The 18,105-nt window shown below is 31.8% G+C and overlaps 1 protein-coding gene across 2 annotated transcripts; it reads left to right on the top strand.

Moving 5' to 3' along the window:
- Positions 1–737: 737 nt before the first annotated feature.
- On the top strand, positions 738–13,191 carry LOC122022575 (BTB/POZ domain-containing protein FBL11-like). Of its 2 annotated transcripts, none has more exons than XM_042580606.1 (19): positions 738–1,048; positions 1,155–1,205; positions 1,705–1,825; positions 2,038–2,170; positions 2,298–2,347; positions 5,068–5,156; positions 5,225–5,324; positions 5,516–5,552; positions 5,646–5,791; positions 8,312–8,870; positions 9,124–9,402; positions 9,839–9,876; positions 11,086–11,424; positions 11,497–11,740; positions 11,828–11,883; positions 12,236–12,316; positions 12,555–12,599; positions 12,684–12,752; positions 12,826–13,191. In XM_042580606.1, exons 1-19 carry the CDS (start codon positions 867–869, stop codon positions 12,994–12,996), a joined length of 2,790 nt encoding a protein of 929 aa, XP_042436540.1. In that variant the 5' UTR covers positions 738–866; the 3' UTR covers positions 12,997–13,191. The 2 variants fall into 2 exon arrangements, with proteins under 2 accessions (XP_042436540.1, XP_042436539.1); XM_042580605.1 differs by having other exon boundaries at positions 739–1,048; positions 9,731–9,876.
- The last annotated feature ends 4,914 nt before the right edge of the window (positions 13,192–18,105 follow it).

Consider the following 18,105-nt stretch of genomic DNA (forward strand, 5'->3'; position numbering starts at 1 on the left):
TATATATATAACTTTTTTAGCTTTGAGATTAAAATTAAATTTTATTTTAGGGTTTAGATTATAATGTTCGAATTAGTGCTCACAAAGTATATATTTAAAGTGCTTATATATATATATATATATAATTTTTTAAACTTTGAGATTAGGATTAGGTTATAGTATTCAACTTAAAAAAAATTAAAGCTTAAAAATTTTAGATGCTTATAGTGTATAATATATATATTTAGGGTTTAGAATTAAAAAAATTGATTTAAAAAATAAAAAAAAAATATTAATGCACGAATTATCGAGGTGCTTGGATTCATTCTGAATGCCTTGAGCATCCTTATATATATTGTCATTGTGTACTCATATTGCATATGTAATATAATACATAAATATATATAAATTAATATAATTTTTTATATCAGATATTAAATTGATAAGAATAAATATTACATTTGATTTTAATAAAAACGTCAAGAATGAACATGTCGGTATATAATTTTTATATAAAAAATAATTAGATAAAATTACTATTAAGTGTTAAAGTTATGTTTAATATGAAAAAATATTAATATAATTTTATTTTGTACTTTATCAAAAATTAATTAGTAAAAGTTTGATTCTTAATAAATATACAAAATAAATTTTAAAGCAAGATTTCCAGAGATTTTTACTAATTTCCGAAATATTAAAAAAAATATAAGTCTGTTATCTTAATAGTCTCTTAGTACTGGTCGTATGCATATAGAGAGAAACGGAGGTTGGACTCGCAGCGGCGGCTGTTTTTTGTTTTTTGTTTTTTTTTAATAATTAATTCTCTTCTAGCTTCAAGGGCTCTAATTTATGAATCGTCTCACGAAGAGATTAGGCGACTCAAATCCATGGCTTCCGCCGGTTCCGACGGCGATGAAGTCGTCCTCGTGCTGATTGATCCCTCCGCCTTTGAGGATGAGCTTGTAGCTCGAGAGGATCTCGCATCTATTTCAACCTTAGATATCGATTCCTGGAATCTTGATCTAATTCTCCTATCGCCGGCTATAAAAATTCTAGCGGCTCGAAGCAGGCAAGTTTGCTTTACCGATGAGTTCTTTGGTAATTCGAGAATTCTTCTTGTTCCAGCAGTTGTATGTTGGCTGTTGCCTCAAATGTCTTTCTGGGATTCCTTGCAGGCTTGTGGAACAGTCCACCTATTTCCGTAGCCTTTTCTGTGGAAACTTCAGGTTACATCCTCTGTTGAAAATGAATTGCGTTTTCTTTCTCTTTTTGCAGTAAAATTTTGAATTTTCTTGATTCTTGGCTTTTGGGCTAGCATGTTTTCTTGTCCTTTTTAATGGAGTTCTTGTCATTTTCCCATGTTTTGTTGTACAATTAGACAGCAGAGAAGAATGTTTAATGGTTATGCAAATTGGTCTCATAATGTTTTTGGCTTCTGAAAGTGTTTTATCTGTATTATGGAACTTGCTATGTTAAGGCTTATCTTCAGCAATCATTGACCATTGCATTAGATGCTTTGAAAATTTTGATGACCCAGTTGTAGAACTTAGGCAATACGTAGTAATGATGATAATTTAGGATTTTTTTGGCTCAATTATATACCTTGATTGTGCATATTATGACATTGTATCTCTCATCCTTAATTATAGTAATTTACAATTTTTTTTGTTCAATTATTTGTTCCATGGTCCTGCATATTATCACATTTTACTATCATCCTTGCAGTGAATCAGGGCTTACACAGGTATCCATACAGTGGAACTTTGAAGGGTTCCTCACCTTCTTGCAGTTTATACATGGCTCCCAGCTATATATAACATCCAACGATTTTCTTCAAATTCTGGAGGCATGTTTACATACTCCTTGTGGATCAGAAATTTTTCATTCAAATACTGAAAAGGCTGGTTATTCATTTGCTGTATTCATCATTTTTGATGTCTGGAGGAAACATACCATTAGCTCCTTAAAACTTGAGCTTTAATGATCCATGAAGGTTTGTAGGTTCCATTCGAGGATTTGAAATATAATACTCTAATTATTTTCCTTTTGTTTATCTAGACTTCTCTATATTTCGGTGTTGAGACGCTTTTGGTAGAATGTGAGTCATGGTTTCATAAGATGACATATGCAAGAGGGCTACAAATTCCCCTGAATTTAGTAATTGAAGTATGGAATTTTGGCTTAGAGCATGGTAAGTATTGAATTGTATAATTTTTTGCGTAAATGATGACATCTAAACATTCCACGAAATTATGATGCTAACATGTGCAAATGCTCAAATGATCTTAACGTAAATTTTGACTGATCTGCATTTTCAGGTGTTGGATTTGTTCCAGAACTCTGCAAGGGCTATCTTGCTAGGAACTTTGTAGGTACAAGATGTGTTTAACCATGATTTTATCTTGGTTTATTCTTTCTTGTGCTATTTGTATGTTCTAGTTAACTTTATATAGTCAATGTTTCAAAAACTAGGCCGGAGATCAAACTGTTAAGAATATCTGGTCATTGATTCAACCAATCAAACCCGTCCAACAGGTTAACTTGAGAAATAAAAACATAGCCCTAATTTAGAGTTAATATTTATAAATCATTTTATATGGGTTTGCTAAATATATTAAAAATAATAACAAATCTACTAGTTCAATTGTCAACTTGAAAAATAATGTGATGATATAATTTATTCTGTAACAAATATTTTAATTAAGGATAAATTCTATGTATATAATATTTTCAGTAATGAAATTATTAAGAATTTTATAAAATTTATATGTAATATAATAAAAAAATTCAAAAGAAAGCACAAACTCGTATTAGGGTAGATTCAAACCCCCTGTCTTGAAAAATGGTTAAACATCTAACCATGAGGCTAATAACCCAGTTTGTTATATTTGTGTTGATTGCAAGTTTATAACGGTTTTTACCATTCATATAACGTGTATTTTTCTTTCCAACCAGACCAGATTTATGGCTGGGTTCTGGCTAACCAGTTGAGCCATCCGGTCTGATTTTAAAAACATAGTATATATTAACCATTTCATAGATATGTTTTCCTTGGAGATTTTGGAGACTGCTTATTTAATTCTTGTATATTGTTGGACAGCAGTCTAATACCGATTTATCATGTCTTCCTGTTGCAGCCAGTTTTCCATACTTCCATGTTGTTTTTAAATAGCTGATAGCCTACTACTATTAAACTCTCAGCATTCCTGTCTCTTCAAGTTGAATTATAGATACAATAGTTTTATTAAAGCAGCAATCAACTTATTGATATTGGAAGATCATAAAATTTTTCCAATGTCTCATTTCCAGATCCCAATAGGTATAGGAAGAAGCCGCACCAAATACATATTTTTTCTATCAACCTTTTCCAGTGTTTCATTTTGTCCTTTCAAGTGAATTTGACAATCTTCCAGTATAGGCTTTTAATTTGATGGGTAACATTGATGAACCTACTATGAACCCTATAAACTTAGTAGAGGAGAGCAGATTAATAAAATAATCTTAAATCTTTGTGTAGTTTGAGATTCAGAAGTGAAGGAAATCATTTTGTTTACTAATAGTAGGTAAATTGGCTTGTATTATTTAGACGGGTATTGAACTGTCAATATAAGAAAAGGATTGTTTAATACTTTGCATTTAGGTTTTATATATTGTTCCAATACTAATTAACAATTTGACTTTTGTGATAATAAGATAACTGACAACTATCATAAGGGAACTGATTAAGGGAGTGTTTGGGAGAGCTTTTGCTTATTTAAAAGTGATTCTTATAGATATTATTTTGAAGTTAGTGAGAAACTAAAGTATGAAGCGTTTGGAAATATAAGTCAAGAGCTAATACAAGGTAAAGTTGGAGTGCTTGATGAATAATTGCTTCTAAGCTTAATTTTTAGTTAAATGACAATAATATCCTTAAACTATATAATTAATCTTTTTTAATTATCCAAATATAATTTTGATACACAATTTGTTTATATAATTATTATTATATTTTAAATATTATATCAAAATTATTTTTTATAATGAAAAATATATAAAATTAATAAAAAAAATGACTATAAAAAAATTCTAGAAATACAAATTATATAAAAATATAAAATATTATTTAAAAAATAAATATCGCAGAAGTGTGATGACAATTATGTAAAATGATAAATTTATTAAGGTAAAAAATGTGGTGGCAATTGTGTAAAATGATAAATTTATTAAGTACATAAATGTCAACTTTTAATTTTAGACCATAAATAAAAAAACAGAAGCAAGCAAAGCATCAAATTCTTGCTTCCAATTTTTGAGTAAAAGTTATAAAAGTTGAAGCAGAAGTTGACATTCACAAACACTCAAAAATGCTTCCATATAGCTAGAATCTAAGAAGCGCTCAGTAAAAGCTCTACCAAACACTCCCTAAGAGAGGCAACCTAGGCCTTAGCACACTTGGAGCTAACATTAATGGTTCCATTATAAAAAAGTGCATATTAATGACAAAACAATTTGTCACTAAAGTTAATAGTTTGTCACTATAAGCTTCGGTTGCTTTGGAGGCAATAATTTTGGTACTAGATTAATTGGTCTAAGTCTCATAGTTAAAATTATTAGTAATAGTAAATTAATTGATCCATCAATAATTGTGACGCTAGTGACAACTTTTTTCATTATTAATTGACAATCTATTTTAAAATATCACCACTAAATGTTACATTTGTGATAAAATTTTATTATAAAAGATTTTTTGTCATACATATAATTATTATCTGTACTTTATCACCAAAATACTTTTAGTGACAACTATTTGATACTAGCTGTAAGTTGTGACTAAAACTTCATGTTATAGTGGTCCAGCATTGAATGAAGATGAATTCAAGGTCGCCAATAAAGTCTTTTGAATCCTCATATTGGTGTTTGGTTTAGCAGTCAAGTGCTTATCCATTCTTGATATTTCATCCAGTATCTTGAAGCATGTAATAGATAATTCCTTATTTTATTTGGTTTGAATTTGAACATGTTTCTTATTTTATTTTCTTCCAAAAATATGTCTGTTAATTGGTTAGTTCGTGTATCATGATAAAGAGTAATCTGGATTTTTTTTAGGCATGGATTACATCATGGAGCTCATTTCCTGATATTCCTTATGATCTATTACATTCCTGTATTGAACATCCTCTGCTGACTTTGGATAGGTTGGTTATTGTCTTCTATAGATTGAGTTGTGGAACTAGATGAACTAATTTCTAGTTGCCACTTATAGTGAGAGGCAACTATGCGAGACATTAGTAAACTGGATTTCTACAAACAGAACATCCTGGAAAGGCTCATCAAGTAATTATCACTTCGACATTCTTAAGAAGGTAAAAGATTTAAGTTTCCTTCACATATCATGGAAAAGAAATCTGCTATCACCAAAGTTTCAGAAATTCTTTGCTGGATGCAGATGCTTCTATTTTTGTAACATATGATTCATAATAGTCGACAAGTTAAATTGTTTGTGAAGGAGCTGCTTTCTTCTTTTGCTAAATGATCTTATCTCTTTCCTGACCAGGTGAAGATCTGCCTTCTGCCATTAGAGTTCATTGCAGGTAGTTCTTAATTTGGTTTAACTGTTGCGAAAGTAGGTTTTCTGATTTTGTTCGAACTGTCATTTAGAACTAGCTTGGGTGGTGTTCCTGTAGGTTTGGGAAAAGACTTATCACAGCTTGGTGTAGAGGGCATTGGTACTTTTCTGGATCAGTTGAAAGATTGCTCCTCAAGCATACTTCGTGCTGTTGAAGGTGATGAGCTGGATGATTTGAGAATTCGAGTGACGGAATATACTGAGGTTATTATTCTGTTATTTATTTAATAGATTAAATGATTAAAATATGTTTTTTTCTTGTTGATCTTTCTTCAAGAATCTGACTTTAAAAACAATTTATTTTTCTATGCTTGTTTGGGCAGTCCAAATAGGTAATTAATTGTATGCCTGGTTGAAGCCAATTTTGCTTGCTGATTTAAAATTCACATAACAACCTGTCATTTCGTTGGAATCTGTTATTTTAATGGAAAGGATGAAGAAAAAATGGGTTTTTTTTTTGTCAAGAAGTAAGAAACTTGAAATTGTTTTCTCATTCTCAATAGACTATTTAGGGGCCTGTTTACCTTAGGGATGAAAAGTGGACAGAAAGGGATCCATATAGGAATATTTGGAGGGAGGAGATGATGAGGAATCAACATCCATTCAATTCAACTCTGTTTAACTAGTGAAGAGAAACAAAAAAAAAAAAGGAAAGACGGAGAAAATTTTGTAAAATAACCTCGTTCTCTGTCTTCTGTCTTCTCCACACTGATTTAGCACAACACCACTCCATTCTAATTGCCTCCTTGACAAGGAGGAATGACGTTGTTGTTGATCTCTCGATCGTTTCCTTCTCCCAATTCAAATCCCGATGTTCTCCTGCACCTGCATCTTCTTCTCAATATAACTTGTTTTCAGCAGGAGCTCTTTGCCAAATCACTCCAGTCGCCTTCGGGAGGACGTCACACACTTGTACTTCTGCCAGCTTGTCTCCTCAATGATACTAGCAACCTCAAAGATCCAATATGGGCAAGACTTATGTTGTCCTTTATGGTTCTCTTCAATGTCCATCACATCATCACCAAGTTGCTCTACCCTAACTGTCTAACATGAAGCTCTCTATGGAGTCGTTGGCAGAGATGCCTGAAGATGACCATTTACCTAACACTTGCATTGTTGTATTCATCTTCATCATCTGCATGCCTTAGTGCTTGGGGCAAAAATAAGATTTCAAGTGGAATTAGTGGAAGACTTTGGCTTCTACCTATTTTGGAGTGGTTGGATTTTGGAGAAAAATCAAATCTGCAGAATGAGATTGATGCCCTTGCCTCCTGAATTTTTGTGTAGGTAAATAGTGGATGGAAGCCCATTCTTACCTTGACCTTGTGCCCATCTATAGAAGTAATTCCATCCTTCAGAGTAACAAAGGTTTAGTTCTACATCCCCATCATGACAAATTGAGTACATTTAGAAATTTTGGATGCAACTTGTGAAATAGTTTGTTCTAGCTATAATTTTGATACTCCACCCATTTCATGAAGTTTTCAACCTAGTTTAGCAGTGATACCCAATATTCAGTGATCCCTTCCCTAAACTCATTCATGTTTCTGCAAATCTTATCAAAGGGTTTGCACCAATTTTTTTTTCTTTGACAAAACGTTATAAATAAGTCAAATCTTCAAATAGCTCATTGTGGCTTCAGAAAATCCAACAGCTACTACTATCTTGCTTATACAAAAAAACAAAATACAAGTAATTAGTAGTACAAAGTTTCAAATTTTAATTTTTGATTTAGTTACTATTTATGGGGATTGTATTTGTGTTTCAAATTTTGTTTTGTGGCAATTGGCAAGAGCGAAAATTTTCATTTTGCTTGTACATGCAAGATGGTGCAAAATCTTTAGTTTGTGAGTGTATCTTTCATCACAAGCTTATCCTTCATTTGTGACTGCGTCCATAAGCAAATCCTTTGCTTGCATCATCATTCGTGAGGTCATCCTTTGTCCCACGACTGAGCTAGTAGGAAAGAAAGCATGAAGTAGCGGTTTGAATCTCACTTGTGTCAAAGAAAAAAAAAATTCTAACCAATGCATTTGTTGGGAGGTAGCTGTCAATCAAGTCAAGTACTCCACACATACATGAAGAGGGAGTGCCATCCACATATAAAAGGAGTATTAACAACAAATGTATAAATTGGTCCGACTCCTTATATAGGATTCAGCTTGATCAACAAAGACACTAGCCTACCAACCTAGTAGAATCTCTCATATACACACCCACCCACCCACACGTGTTTTTTTTATTTGGGTACTCTATTAAGAATATGCAAAATAAAATATATGAAACTTCTGTTTATTTAGTCCTAGTACAGTAAATGTTGATTGTTAGTTTTATAAACAATCATGGACAAGGCACTTCTCAAAGAAAATGTCAAGAGTGTCTTTGTCGTCAACACAAATGAAATATTTGTATGAGAAAGTACCTGTATGATCTTTGTTCTTTTATGCATCTTCTTTAAAAATACTAGTCCTGTTCTAAGTTGTATGCCTAATCAGCTTAATAAGATGTTTAATCTCTGAAGTTCAACATTGTTAAGCCTGGTTTTCTAATCAGCAATGGAAAATAAGACTTTGTACGGGTAGTATCTATCTTCTAATTTATTATGGCTTTTAACATGCAATCATGCTCTTGTGTTGTCAATTTACTTTACCACAAAGTGAATTTGGTATTGTTTAGTAGTGATTTGGAAAGCACAAAATTCCTAATTTACTTTTTATCATCCAGAAAATTGTTCTTTCCGGCTGCATTCACATAACAACTGCTTCAATTCTTCTGGCGCTGTTTCCATCTGATTTGGAAATGACATCCAAGAAAAGGATAATGCATGCTTTTACAGAGGCTGATAGTGGCAGAATGAACAACAATGTGAGGCTAGAGAAGCCAATAAGATTATTTACCTTTAGTAGTGTACGTGAGGTGGATATTTCTAAGTGCCCAAAGTTGCACATTGTTGCCACAATTAAATGTTTAGCTTTGGCATTTCCATCACTGAGTATTCTGAGGGCCTCTCACTGTTCACAATTTAAAATGGAAGATTTATATTTTTTGATACAAAACATTCCTAAACTCACTGAAGCTGACATTTCTGTTGATGTGAGTCCTCTTTTACCTGCAAAAGTATATATTGTATCTACAAACATCGAAGAATATCGTGTTTCCAATACCAGTTCATATGCAATGCTAGGAGATAAATCATTGTTCAGTGTTGCTAGGCCCACATTGGAAAACCCAATTATGTCAAATATCTCAAAACTCACACTCGAGGGACGACGTGATATTACTGGTAAGACTGCAACATCCTTTTGTCAAATATCTTAAACCATAGCTCTTAGTGAACACCAGTTCTTCACTTATTATTCTCTATTTACCTCTCAATAAGATAGTACTATGGAGATGATATATTTAGTTCATTGCTCACAATGTATTTATCTAGTACTAGAAAAGATGTTTTTTTAAAAAATTTATTGTTATATTCTATCAGTTAATTTTACCATTCAAAATTGGGTAATTATAATTTCTTGTTCATTTATTTCCAGACACAGACTTGTTGAAGATATCTGCTCTCTGTGGTTCTTTATCTTACTTAAACATCAAAGGTTGCACTGTGGTAACAGATATGGGGATATCAACACTTGTAAGCAAGTGTCTGAAAATCCAATCTCTTTTTCTATCATATACATCCTTTGGTAGAAATTCAATTGAGGTGCTTTGTTCAGACTGCTTACTGATTCAGAAATTTACGGAAGTGGATGATCACAAATATTCAAAGACGATTGCCTATAGGCTCCATCAGCTTCATATTGATGGTTGTAAAGGTATTGAAATTCACTCTTCTAATTCAACATCCACAAGATGAAACCATAGGCATTTTAACTTGAACTTGAACATTACTAGAACTATGATGCAACAACAACCAACCCTTTATCCCACTAAGTGGGGTCGCTATATGGCTCCTACACCATTGGACTTGATCCCCAAACATTATTATAATTTTGATGTTGGAGGGAAACTATTGATTATTCATTTTGTAAACAAGTACTGAATTTGACTTTTCAAAATTGCTTTGGATTCATAATTGTTTTTTTGGCTTTGCATGACTTATCTATACAAGGATAGCTATGGTAAGTTGAAGTTCTGGTGCAGGTGTGGACCGAGATTCTCTCTCACAACTGATGCGTTGTTCATACATGTTAAAGGGACTGATATTAAGGGAAACTGCTATTAATGATGATGCTCTTTACAATTTTTCAGGTTCCTTCCTTGAAAGTCTTGATGTTTCCGAGACTGTGGTAATTACCTTTTTAACTCAACAAATTTCTTTTTATAGTAATATTGTGTATCTAGATTAATAATTCTCTTTTGTTAATTTGTCTGATTCTCAGTGAGTTTATAAACTGTTTCCCTTGTGGACCATGCTTTATCATTCCTCTCATTGCATCCTATCGTGCTAATCTAAACTAGGTCTGTGTTCAAATAGGCATGCATGAAAACTAGCTATAAGTAAGTTTTTTTATTCTTTATTTTTCCAAATCATATGGCCAAAACTTAGTTTGCTAAAACACATAAAGCCTTAACCAGCTGCTGTATCCTCTGATATTGAATTGTTTGATGTGTGAGTTTTAGAATTGATAAAAATTTTGGGGTTACAACCTTCAAGGTGAAGTGTGCAACCTTAAGTGCATTACTTTTGTTAGACAATATATGAAACCTAGTCTAGGATTTACCTTAGTTTGATGTCTATGTTTAGAGCTAGGTGAAGGGGAAACATGCCTCTGCTCATAGACTGAATGCCAAATCACTGCAATTTGAAGTCAGAAGTCGGAACTATGTGAAGGGCAGCATGCATCTGCTGACAACTTGACTACCAAGCCGCTAGGCGGAGTTTTGGTGAATGTGATCATCAGTCCTACCTACCTCAGCTCGTGATTCAATAGTTTGCCGACAACTGTGCCTCACCCAGATGCAAGAACAACCAGTATCAACATCTGTTCTTGATTTGACTGCCTATGTACTCCAACTCTCATTAGAGTTTTTCATATCATGATCAAAGGGATTGTCGCCTGCTCATTTTGTTAGCTTAGATTTTACTCCGCCTGTATGTGAATATCATGCTTTCTTTCATTATTTTCACACCCATTTTTTTTTTTTAATCTTAGATGAGTTTTTCTAGTTTAATATCTAGAATTGGGTTGTTTTTTTTTAGTTTTTCAAGCCGAGCATATATAAGATCTATGCTCTAGCTTAAGATTGAGTGGTAGATAATATAGAAAAACTAATCTAAGGTTATTACCTAGTCTTGTGCCTAGGTTTAGATAGAATTTGCTATTTGGATAAATTTAATCATACTCGAGGATTATAATTACGAGTTATAGTTCCATACAGTAATCATACTTATAGTCTCTCCTTTCCCAATATTCTACAACTTATATGTGACAGACCAGCTTGAGATAGGTTGCCTTTGTTCTAGCTTTTGATTTATTTGAGCTTGGAAAATTCAGGTTTCTTTGGAAGCTTTGTCATTGGTAATTAGGAGAAACCCAGATATTCGATGCTTGAAAGCAACTGGTTGTACAAATCTGAATCAGTGTGTTGGAGAGAATCTGGTGTTAACCAGCTATAATGACATAAGGGATCACTTCTTTGAAGTCACCCGTCATTGCATTCTGGAAGAAATAGCATTCGGATGGGGATTTTCTTCCTTATCAGTGGAAGAGCCGTTACACCTTAATTGCTTAAGGGGCATAACTATTGGTCTTGGTGCATCACCAGGCCATCATATGCTGAATGCACTTCCCAAAATTTGCCCCATGTTGCAGTCTGTTATCCTCATTTTTCAGGTAAAACTTAATACTGTGTTATTTAATGTCACTTGATGCATTTTCGATATTTTTTGTTTTTCTTTTATGCAGGTAATTTCTGACAGTATTTTAAGAAGTTTTGGGGAATCATTAAAAAACCTAAGGGTATTACATCTATGTTGCTGTCTTGGTGATTTGACTTCCTTCCATTTTACATCTGGAATGCATCTTCTGAGGATATTAAGGTTAGAGAGGGTAACCCCATGGATGACAAATGAGGATTTGTCTGTCCTTACTCAGAACTGTCCACTTGTGTTGGAGTTTTCATTGACGGGGTGTAAACTTCTTGATTCAGGTGGTGTACCACAGGTGCTTGTATTTTCAATATATGCATAATGTGTACTAATTGCTTTATTGCTCCAAAACTTTCACATATTTTCAGCCTCACAAAAAATCATTGCAGATGGATGGCCAGGCCTGACATTTATCCATTTGGAGGTTTGCATGCTTTTCGTAGTCTTTCCTGGTGCTACAAAAATCTTAATGCTACTGCTAATCTGTTGTCGATTATATTTATCAGCAGGCGAAAATCATTATGAATGCTTTAAGGAATTTTTCTTTAAATGCAGACGAAAATCATTATGAATGCTTAAGGAATTTATCTTTAAATGAAGTAGCGTTTGAAGCTGTAGCATTTCTATTATCAAAATTCAGGAAGGCTAGATGCAATTTTATGAATTTCGTAGTACAACTTCCCAGCATTTGTCGCCCTCTGTTTGCCGAGATTTGCTTTATCTTTACTTGTCAGTTTATATATATATATATATACCTAAAAGCTTATGAAATTCAGGAATGTGGACAAATTACTTCGAGTGGGGTTTCTTCTCTTTTCAATTGTAAGGCTATTGAGGATTTATTGCTGCGGCACAATGTGAGTGCTTAGTTAATGCTTCTGTTCAACCTACACCATAATGCTCCATTAAATATTAAATTCAAAGTCCTTATCAGTTCTCATTCTTTGTTTTCTTGTTATTTTTTCTCTACCTAATTTTTTTTGTTAATCTGGGACGTTTAGAACTTATCACAGGGAAAAGAGATTGTGAATAGGACTAGAATTACTCTGCAATTGAAAATTTGTCTTTCTCATCGTTATTATTTCATGATCACAGGGAAAAGGGATTGGAAGGAAATTCATACACGATGCTACTTCTTCCGTAAGTTATCTTCCCTCTCCAAAGCCATTTTGTCTATGACTTTGACGATTGATAACGCAATATTGTTTTTCCTCATCAATCTAGTTGCCACTCTTACGTAAACTAGCATTGGATCTCTGCGATGCTTGTGAAGGAGGTTTTGACAGTCCACTAGTAAGGGGCCTTGGTTATCAAGTTTATGACTCGAGCTTTTAAACTTTATTCTCAACTCTATTCTTCATTTCAGCATGCTGAAAGGTGCTTTCTCAGTGCCGTGATGATAAGTCGCTGCAAATCCCAGAAATGCGCATTCGAGTCTCTTGCGGTTGGGAGTTGTCGGTCCGTGCACAAGGACACCATCGTTCTTGAATGGAACTGCAAGGATGCAAGAACATCAGTGGTGAAGGAGAGGATCTAGGGGACCAAACTGTATCCTTGCATGACATTGCGTGTTGTTCACTAGATTTAACATTTCATTGCTTAAATTTTGTTTCTATGGTCCCTATGTATGATAGACGGCTTTTCATCTGGTTCATAGAAAATTTTGAGTATAGTTTATGGATATTCAAACGTCGATCTTTAAAATATTTATTTATAGTGAAATTGGAACTCTGATATTGCCCTTAAAGTGTCCGTGGTGAACATATTTGTAACAATTTTTAGATTCTTCATGCGATTGCACACTCTCAAACAGCTTGATTATCAGCCATCCTGAAGTAGACATAGGAGGGAGGCTGGTGTTTTACGACGTTAAATTATCATCTAGATATTTACAGATAATAAGTTGTCTAATAAAAATGATCAACAATCGTAGGTTTTGGAGTAGAAGTTGTGAGGTTCAGATCAAGTAAAAGAAAATGCTAGTATTGTTTTTTTAAATTCCGCTTCGTTATTCTCTCTAAGTTTTATGAAAAATGTAAAAAAATCATGAGCACTATTCACCCTTTCTAGCGTGCTTTTCGATCCTTCTAGATTATAAACAAATTCTAGATTGGATGAAGGTGAAGTTAATTGTCATAAGACCCAAGGGGCAAATATTGACATGGTGGGAACAGATGCGGTGCTCACTAGACAGACAGGGAAAATCTCAAATTACTGATTAGGAGAAGATGAAGAAGAAGATGAGGGAACACTTCCTTTCGAAGACACCCAAACTTTGTTCTAGCGACTCCCCTCATTGAGATAAGGTACAATATTGGTCGACGAATATACAGAAGATTTCTTGCAGAATTGGTTGCCTGAAACAACTTGTTTGAGACGGAGGAGTAGAAAGTCGCACGGTACTTAGGGTGATGCACCTGGCCTTGCAAGATGCCCTCAACCTTCATTCGTTCTTGACAATTTTAGAGACACATGGGGGGGGGGGGGGGGGGGGGGGGGAATCACGTGGTTTTGAAAAACTGACTTTTTTAGTTTTGAATAACAAAGTGCATAGTGGATAATTAAGTAAGAAAGCGAAATAAACAAAACCTAGGTCCAAGACCTACTCTAAGACCTAGGTCCCGTGAATCTATTGACAGATAATCCACTAAATCCTCTTTCGAAATCATCAGAAGAGTAATCAAATACAAAGAAAGTCGGAGAAGTGTAACACGCTACACTTCCCGTTTGCAGAAAGTAAGTACAGTAATTAATTTTTTTTATCAAACACTTGTTTGTAGTTGGTCGGTTTGAGTTTGGTGTTTGGGTAGCTTCTTGGTAACAGTCGGACATAGTAGAGTCATAGCAGGGCAGTAGTAGTAAGCCGGAGCAATTGGAAAGCCGATCGGACGTGTAGAAGCTCGTACGAAAGTTGTTGTTGAAGCCTTGGATGAAACATATTTATTGAGCATGGAAGTGCCTTCCATAGCCTTGAAGGCGCCTCCAATGTGAGGCATCTGATTCCAAATCACCCGCTCCTTATCTGCGATGAAGTTTGTATTTTATCCTATGGAAGGCGCCTTCTATGAATAGTGTGAAGACGCCTTCCATAGCATGGAAGGCGCCTTGGGCACTGTTCACCTGAGGCTTTTTGTGTTCCTTTTACCCTACAAAAAATGTTAGTCCAATAACCTACAAGATAATGTTAGCACAGTAATAATGAGTAGTAATTAGACCATGTCTGTATGAGACCAAGATCTAGTCAGAGTCTAAATTTAGATTTTTGAAATGGATCTAAATTAGACTGATGCCTGCTGTCCCTTCGAAAGGGGACGCACCCTTAGTCACTCTCCTCCAATGATTTACCTTTACTTACCAGGTGTAGAGATACATTCCGGAAACATACATCCGAACTTCTGGAATCAAACATCTGGATTTCGGGAATCAAATATCCCTACCTACCAGAATCGCACATCCGGTTTTCTCCAATTAAGAATTGTACATTCTAATCTACTGGAATCGCACATCCAGTCTTCTCTAATCGGGAATCACACATCCTGACCCTTGTCAAAATCTCACATCTGGACTTTAACCGTCAGTAATCAAATATCTCGACTTATCGAAATCACACATATGGTTTTCAACCAATCAAGAATTGAACATCCTGACTAGGATTAGTCAACCCTGCGCACTCGATAACAAGGTTAGACTACGACAACACCTAACTTAACTCGCTTGTCATTCATCAAAACCTGTTAGACCGTTAGTGCAAATTACACCAACAATCTCCTATTTTTTGATTTAATGACAATTTGGGTTAGAGTTAGGAAAATATATGCAATAATAATAATAACTAATTCAAAATAAAAAATTAATTAAGAAAGATTAATTACTATTTTATTCTCTAGATCATTTTAGGATTAACGGTTTTCAAGGATTGTTTGTCTTTTATTTTTTTTCTTACTTAACTCTTACCCTCCCCTTTGACATTCATAAAAAAATATGCAAGTAAGAATACCAAAGTATTGAATACACAAGTAAGTATAAACTTTTCAAAAAAAAACTTGCAGGTTTATTGTAGGGAGGAATTTAGTGTTAAAAAATTTTCACTTAATTTTGAAAAAGTTTTTAAAATTTATAATAAGTTGTGAAAGCTAACTTTTACAGAATAATTTCAAAGTTTAAAGTTTTAAAGTAGCTTCAAAAATATTTTTAAACTAATTTTTTGAAATATTTGAAGAGTGGGTTGCAAAGCACTTTTCAAAATAAACTTTTTCAACCATTTCAAAACAAAATTCTAAGAACTCGAAGGTTTTTTAAAAGATCCTTTAACCAAGAATTTTGAACGATTTTAAAGTATTTTTAAAGAAAAGTTTCTAAGAAAAATGCTTACAAAAAAAAATTTAGGTAAGAAGTATTTTCAAGATAATTTGGTATACTTTTCAAATTTTACAAATTATTTGATTTTTTAAAAACTTACAAAATTATGTATTTCTCAGAGTAAATAATTTTTCTAAAATGTATTGAAGGTAAGTTGCAAATTTTGAAAGGGGTTTTTCAAATAAATGTTTCAAAGAAATTCAGTAAATTAATTTTAAAAATATTTTTAAAATAGATTTCAGAATAAAGTGAAAATATTTTTCAAAGTAGGTGAACTCTTTCACCCCCTTAAGTTAATACTCCCCCTTAATTCGTACTAGAGTTTGGATATGTTAAATTTTACAATATATTTTCAAGGCTCTTTCTCCCCTTAACTTAGCACATTTTGACAATTTTTGTTAGCAATAAGAAGTTCTACCTAAGTATTTAGGGAATTTATTGTTATTAATACATGTATTCAACAAATATATTATTTACATAAGTATTTCTATATACTTATTATAATTATTCATTTAAGTTGATTAATTAAAATAAGATTATTTAACTTAATCATTAATAAAAAATTAACCTGAGGTTAAAATTAAGTTTCGAGTTAAATGTTTTTTTACTAACTAATAGTTAATCATTATTAATAGTCAATTGATTAACTCTTAATTCACTTATTTGATTAATCAACTTAAATTTTCATTTAATTAATTGAGTTAATTGATTAGTGAGAGTATTAGTTTTAATTTTAATTGAAGTCATCTTTAAATTTTGATTAGAATTAACTTAAATTATATTATTAATTAAAGTTAATTAATTTTATTTATTTAAGAAACATTAGGTTTAACTTTATTTAATTAATGTAAGTTTATTTAGTGTTTTAGATTTTCTTTTATTTTAAGTTAAATTAAATTTATATTTTAGTATAAGTTTGAATTAAAATTTTTAAGTTTTAGTTATGTGTTTAAATAATATTTTTTTAAAAAAATTTAGAAGATTTTAAAATAATTTTTTAAAGTATTTTTAAAATAATTAAAAAAATATTTTTAAAATAATTTCAAAGATTTTTAAAAGAATTGTTAAAAGATTTTTAAAAGAATTTATAAAATATGTTTTTATTTTTTAAAAATAATAATTAAAAGATTATTAAAATAATTTTTTAAAATATTGGAAAGAATTTTTAAAATGATTTAAAAAAATAATTTTAAAATAAATTTTAAAAGAATTTAAAAATAATATTTAAAAGGATTTTCAAAAGCATTTTTAAAAGATTTTTTTAAAAATAACTTTTTAAAGAATTTTTAAGATAAATTTTAAAAAGAATTTTTAAGATAAATTTAAAAGATTTTTTAAAATAATTCTTAAGATAATTTTTAAATGATTATTAAAAGGATTTTTGAAAGAATTTTTAAAAGAATTTTTATAATAATTTTTAAGAGATTTTTAAAAAGATTTTAATTGGAATTTTCAAATTTTTTTTAAAAAATAAATTTTGAAAACAAATTTTAAAATAAATTTTGGAACAAATTTTAAAACAAATTTTAAAACAATTTTTAAGTCTATTTCTAAGATAGTTTTTAAAACAAATTTTAAAATAATTTAAAACAATTTTTAAAAGTTTCTTAAATATGTTAATTAACTTTATATTTAATTCCATTATAATTTTAATTTCAAGGTTTAATTAAATTTATTTTAATTTTAATTTATTTATTTTAATTTAATTTGATTTAATTTAATTTAATCCTTATTCATCTCACCTGATTTTTATTTTTAATCAGTGAATTATATAATTTTATGAGATGAGTTAAGTTAATTTCATAGTTTGGCTTAATTTGTGTTAGATTCAATTTTAGCTTTGGGTTCAACAAGCATACATTCTTTGGATAAACGTCTAATCTGTGGTGAGTCACCTAAACTTTATTAGAGTAACCACGCATTCAAAATTTTTTAAATAGTTCTATCCATTGAACTTAGTACAAAACTTTGGTCTAACCAGTTAGAATTAGTAAGAGGTATTTTTAATTAGTTTCACAAAGCCAAATGCACCAAGTCGAAGCAATATCTTCCTAGACATGTATAGACAGAGCTTCCCTAATCTACTATCATCCAAAACTTCTCTAGTGTTGTTTATCAAATTAAATTTTATTCCTAATTATTCTAGTCCTAATTACCCTTAATGGGTAAGGTCTATATTTTTGATGTGCCAACTAATTTGGAGCCTCTCCTGAATCATGAATTTTCCTTTAAAGTTTTTGTTTAGGTTTATATGGATTTGATTTGGTTCTACTTACTTTGTTAGACA

The sequence above is a fragment of the Zingiber officinale genome, chromosome 9B (assembly GCF_018446385.1).
Source record: "Zingiber officinale cultivar Zhangliang chromosome 9B, Zo_v1.1, whole genome shotgun sequence".
NCBI classification, from domain to species: Eukaryota; Viridiplantae; Streptophyta; class Magnoliopsida; order Zingiberales; family Zingiberaceae; genus Zingiber; species Zingiber officinale.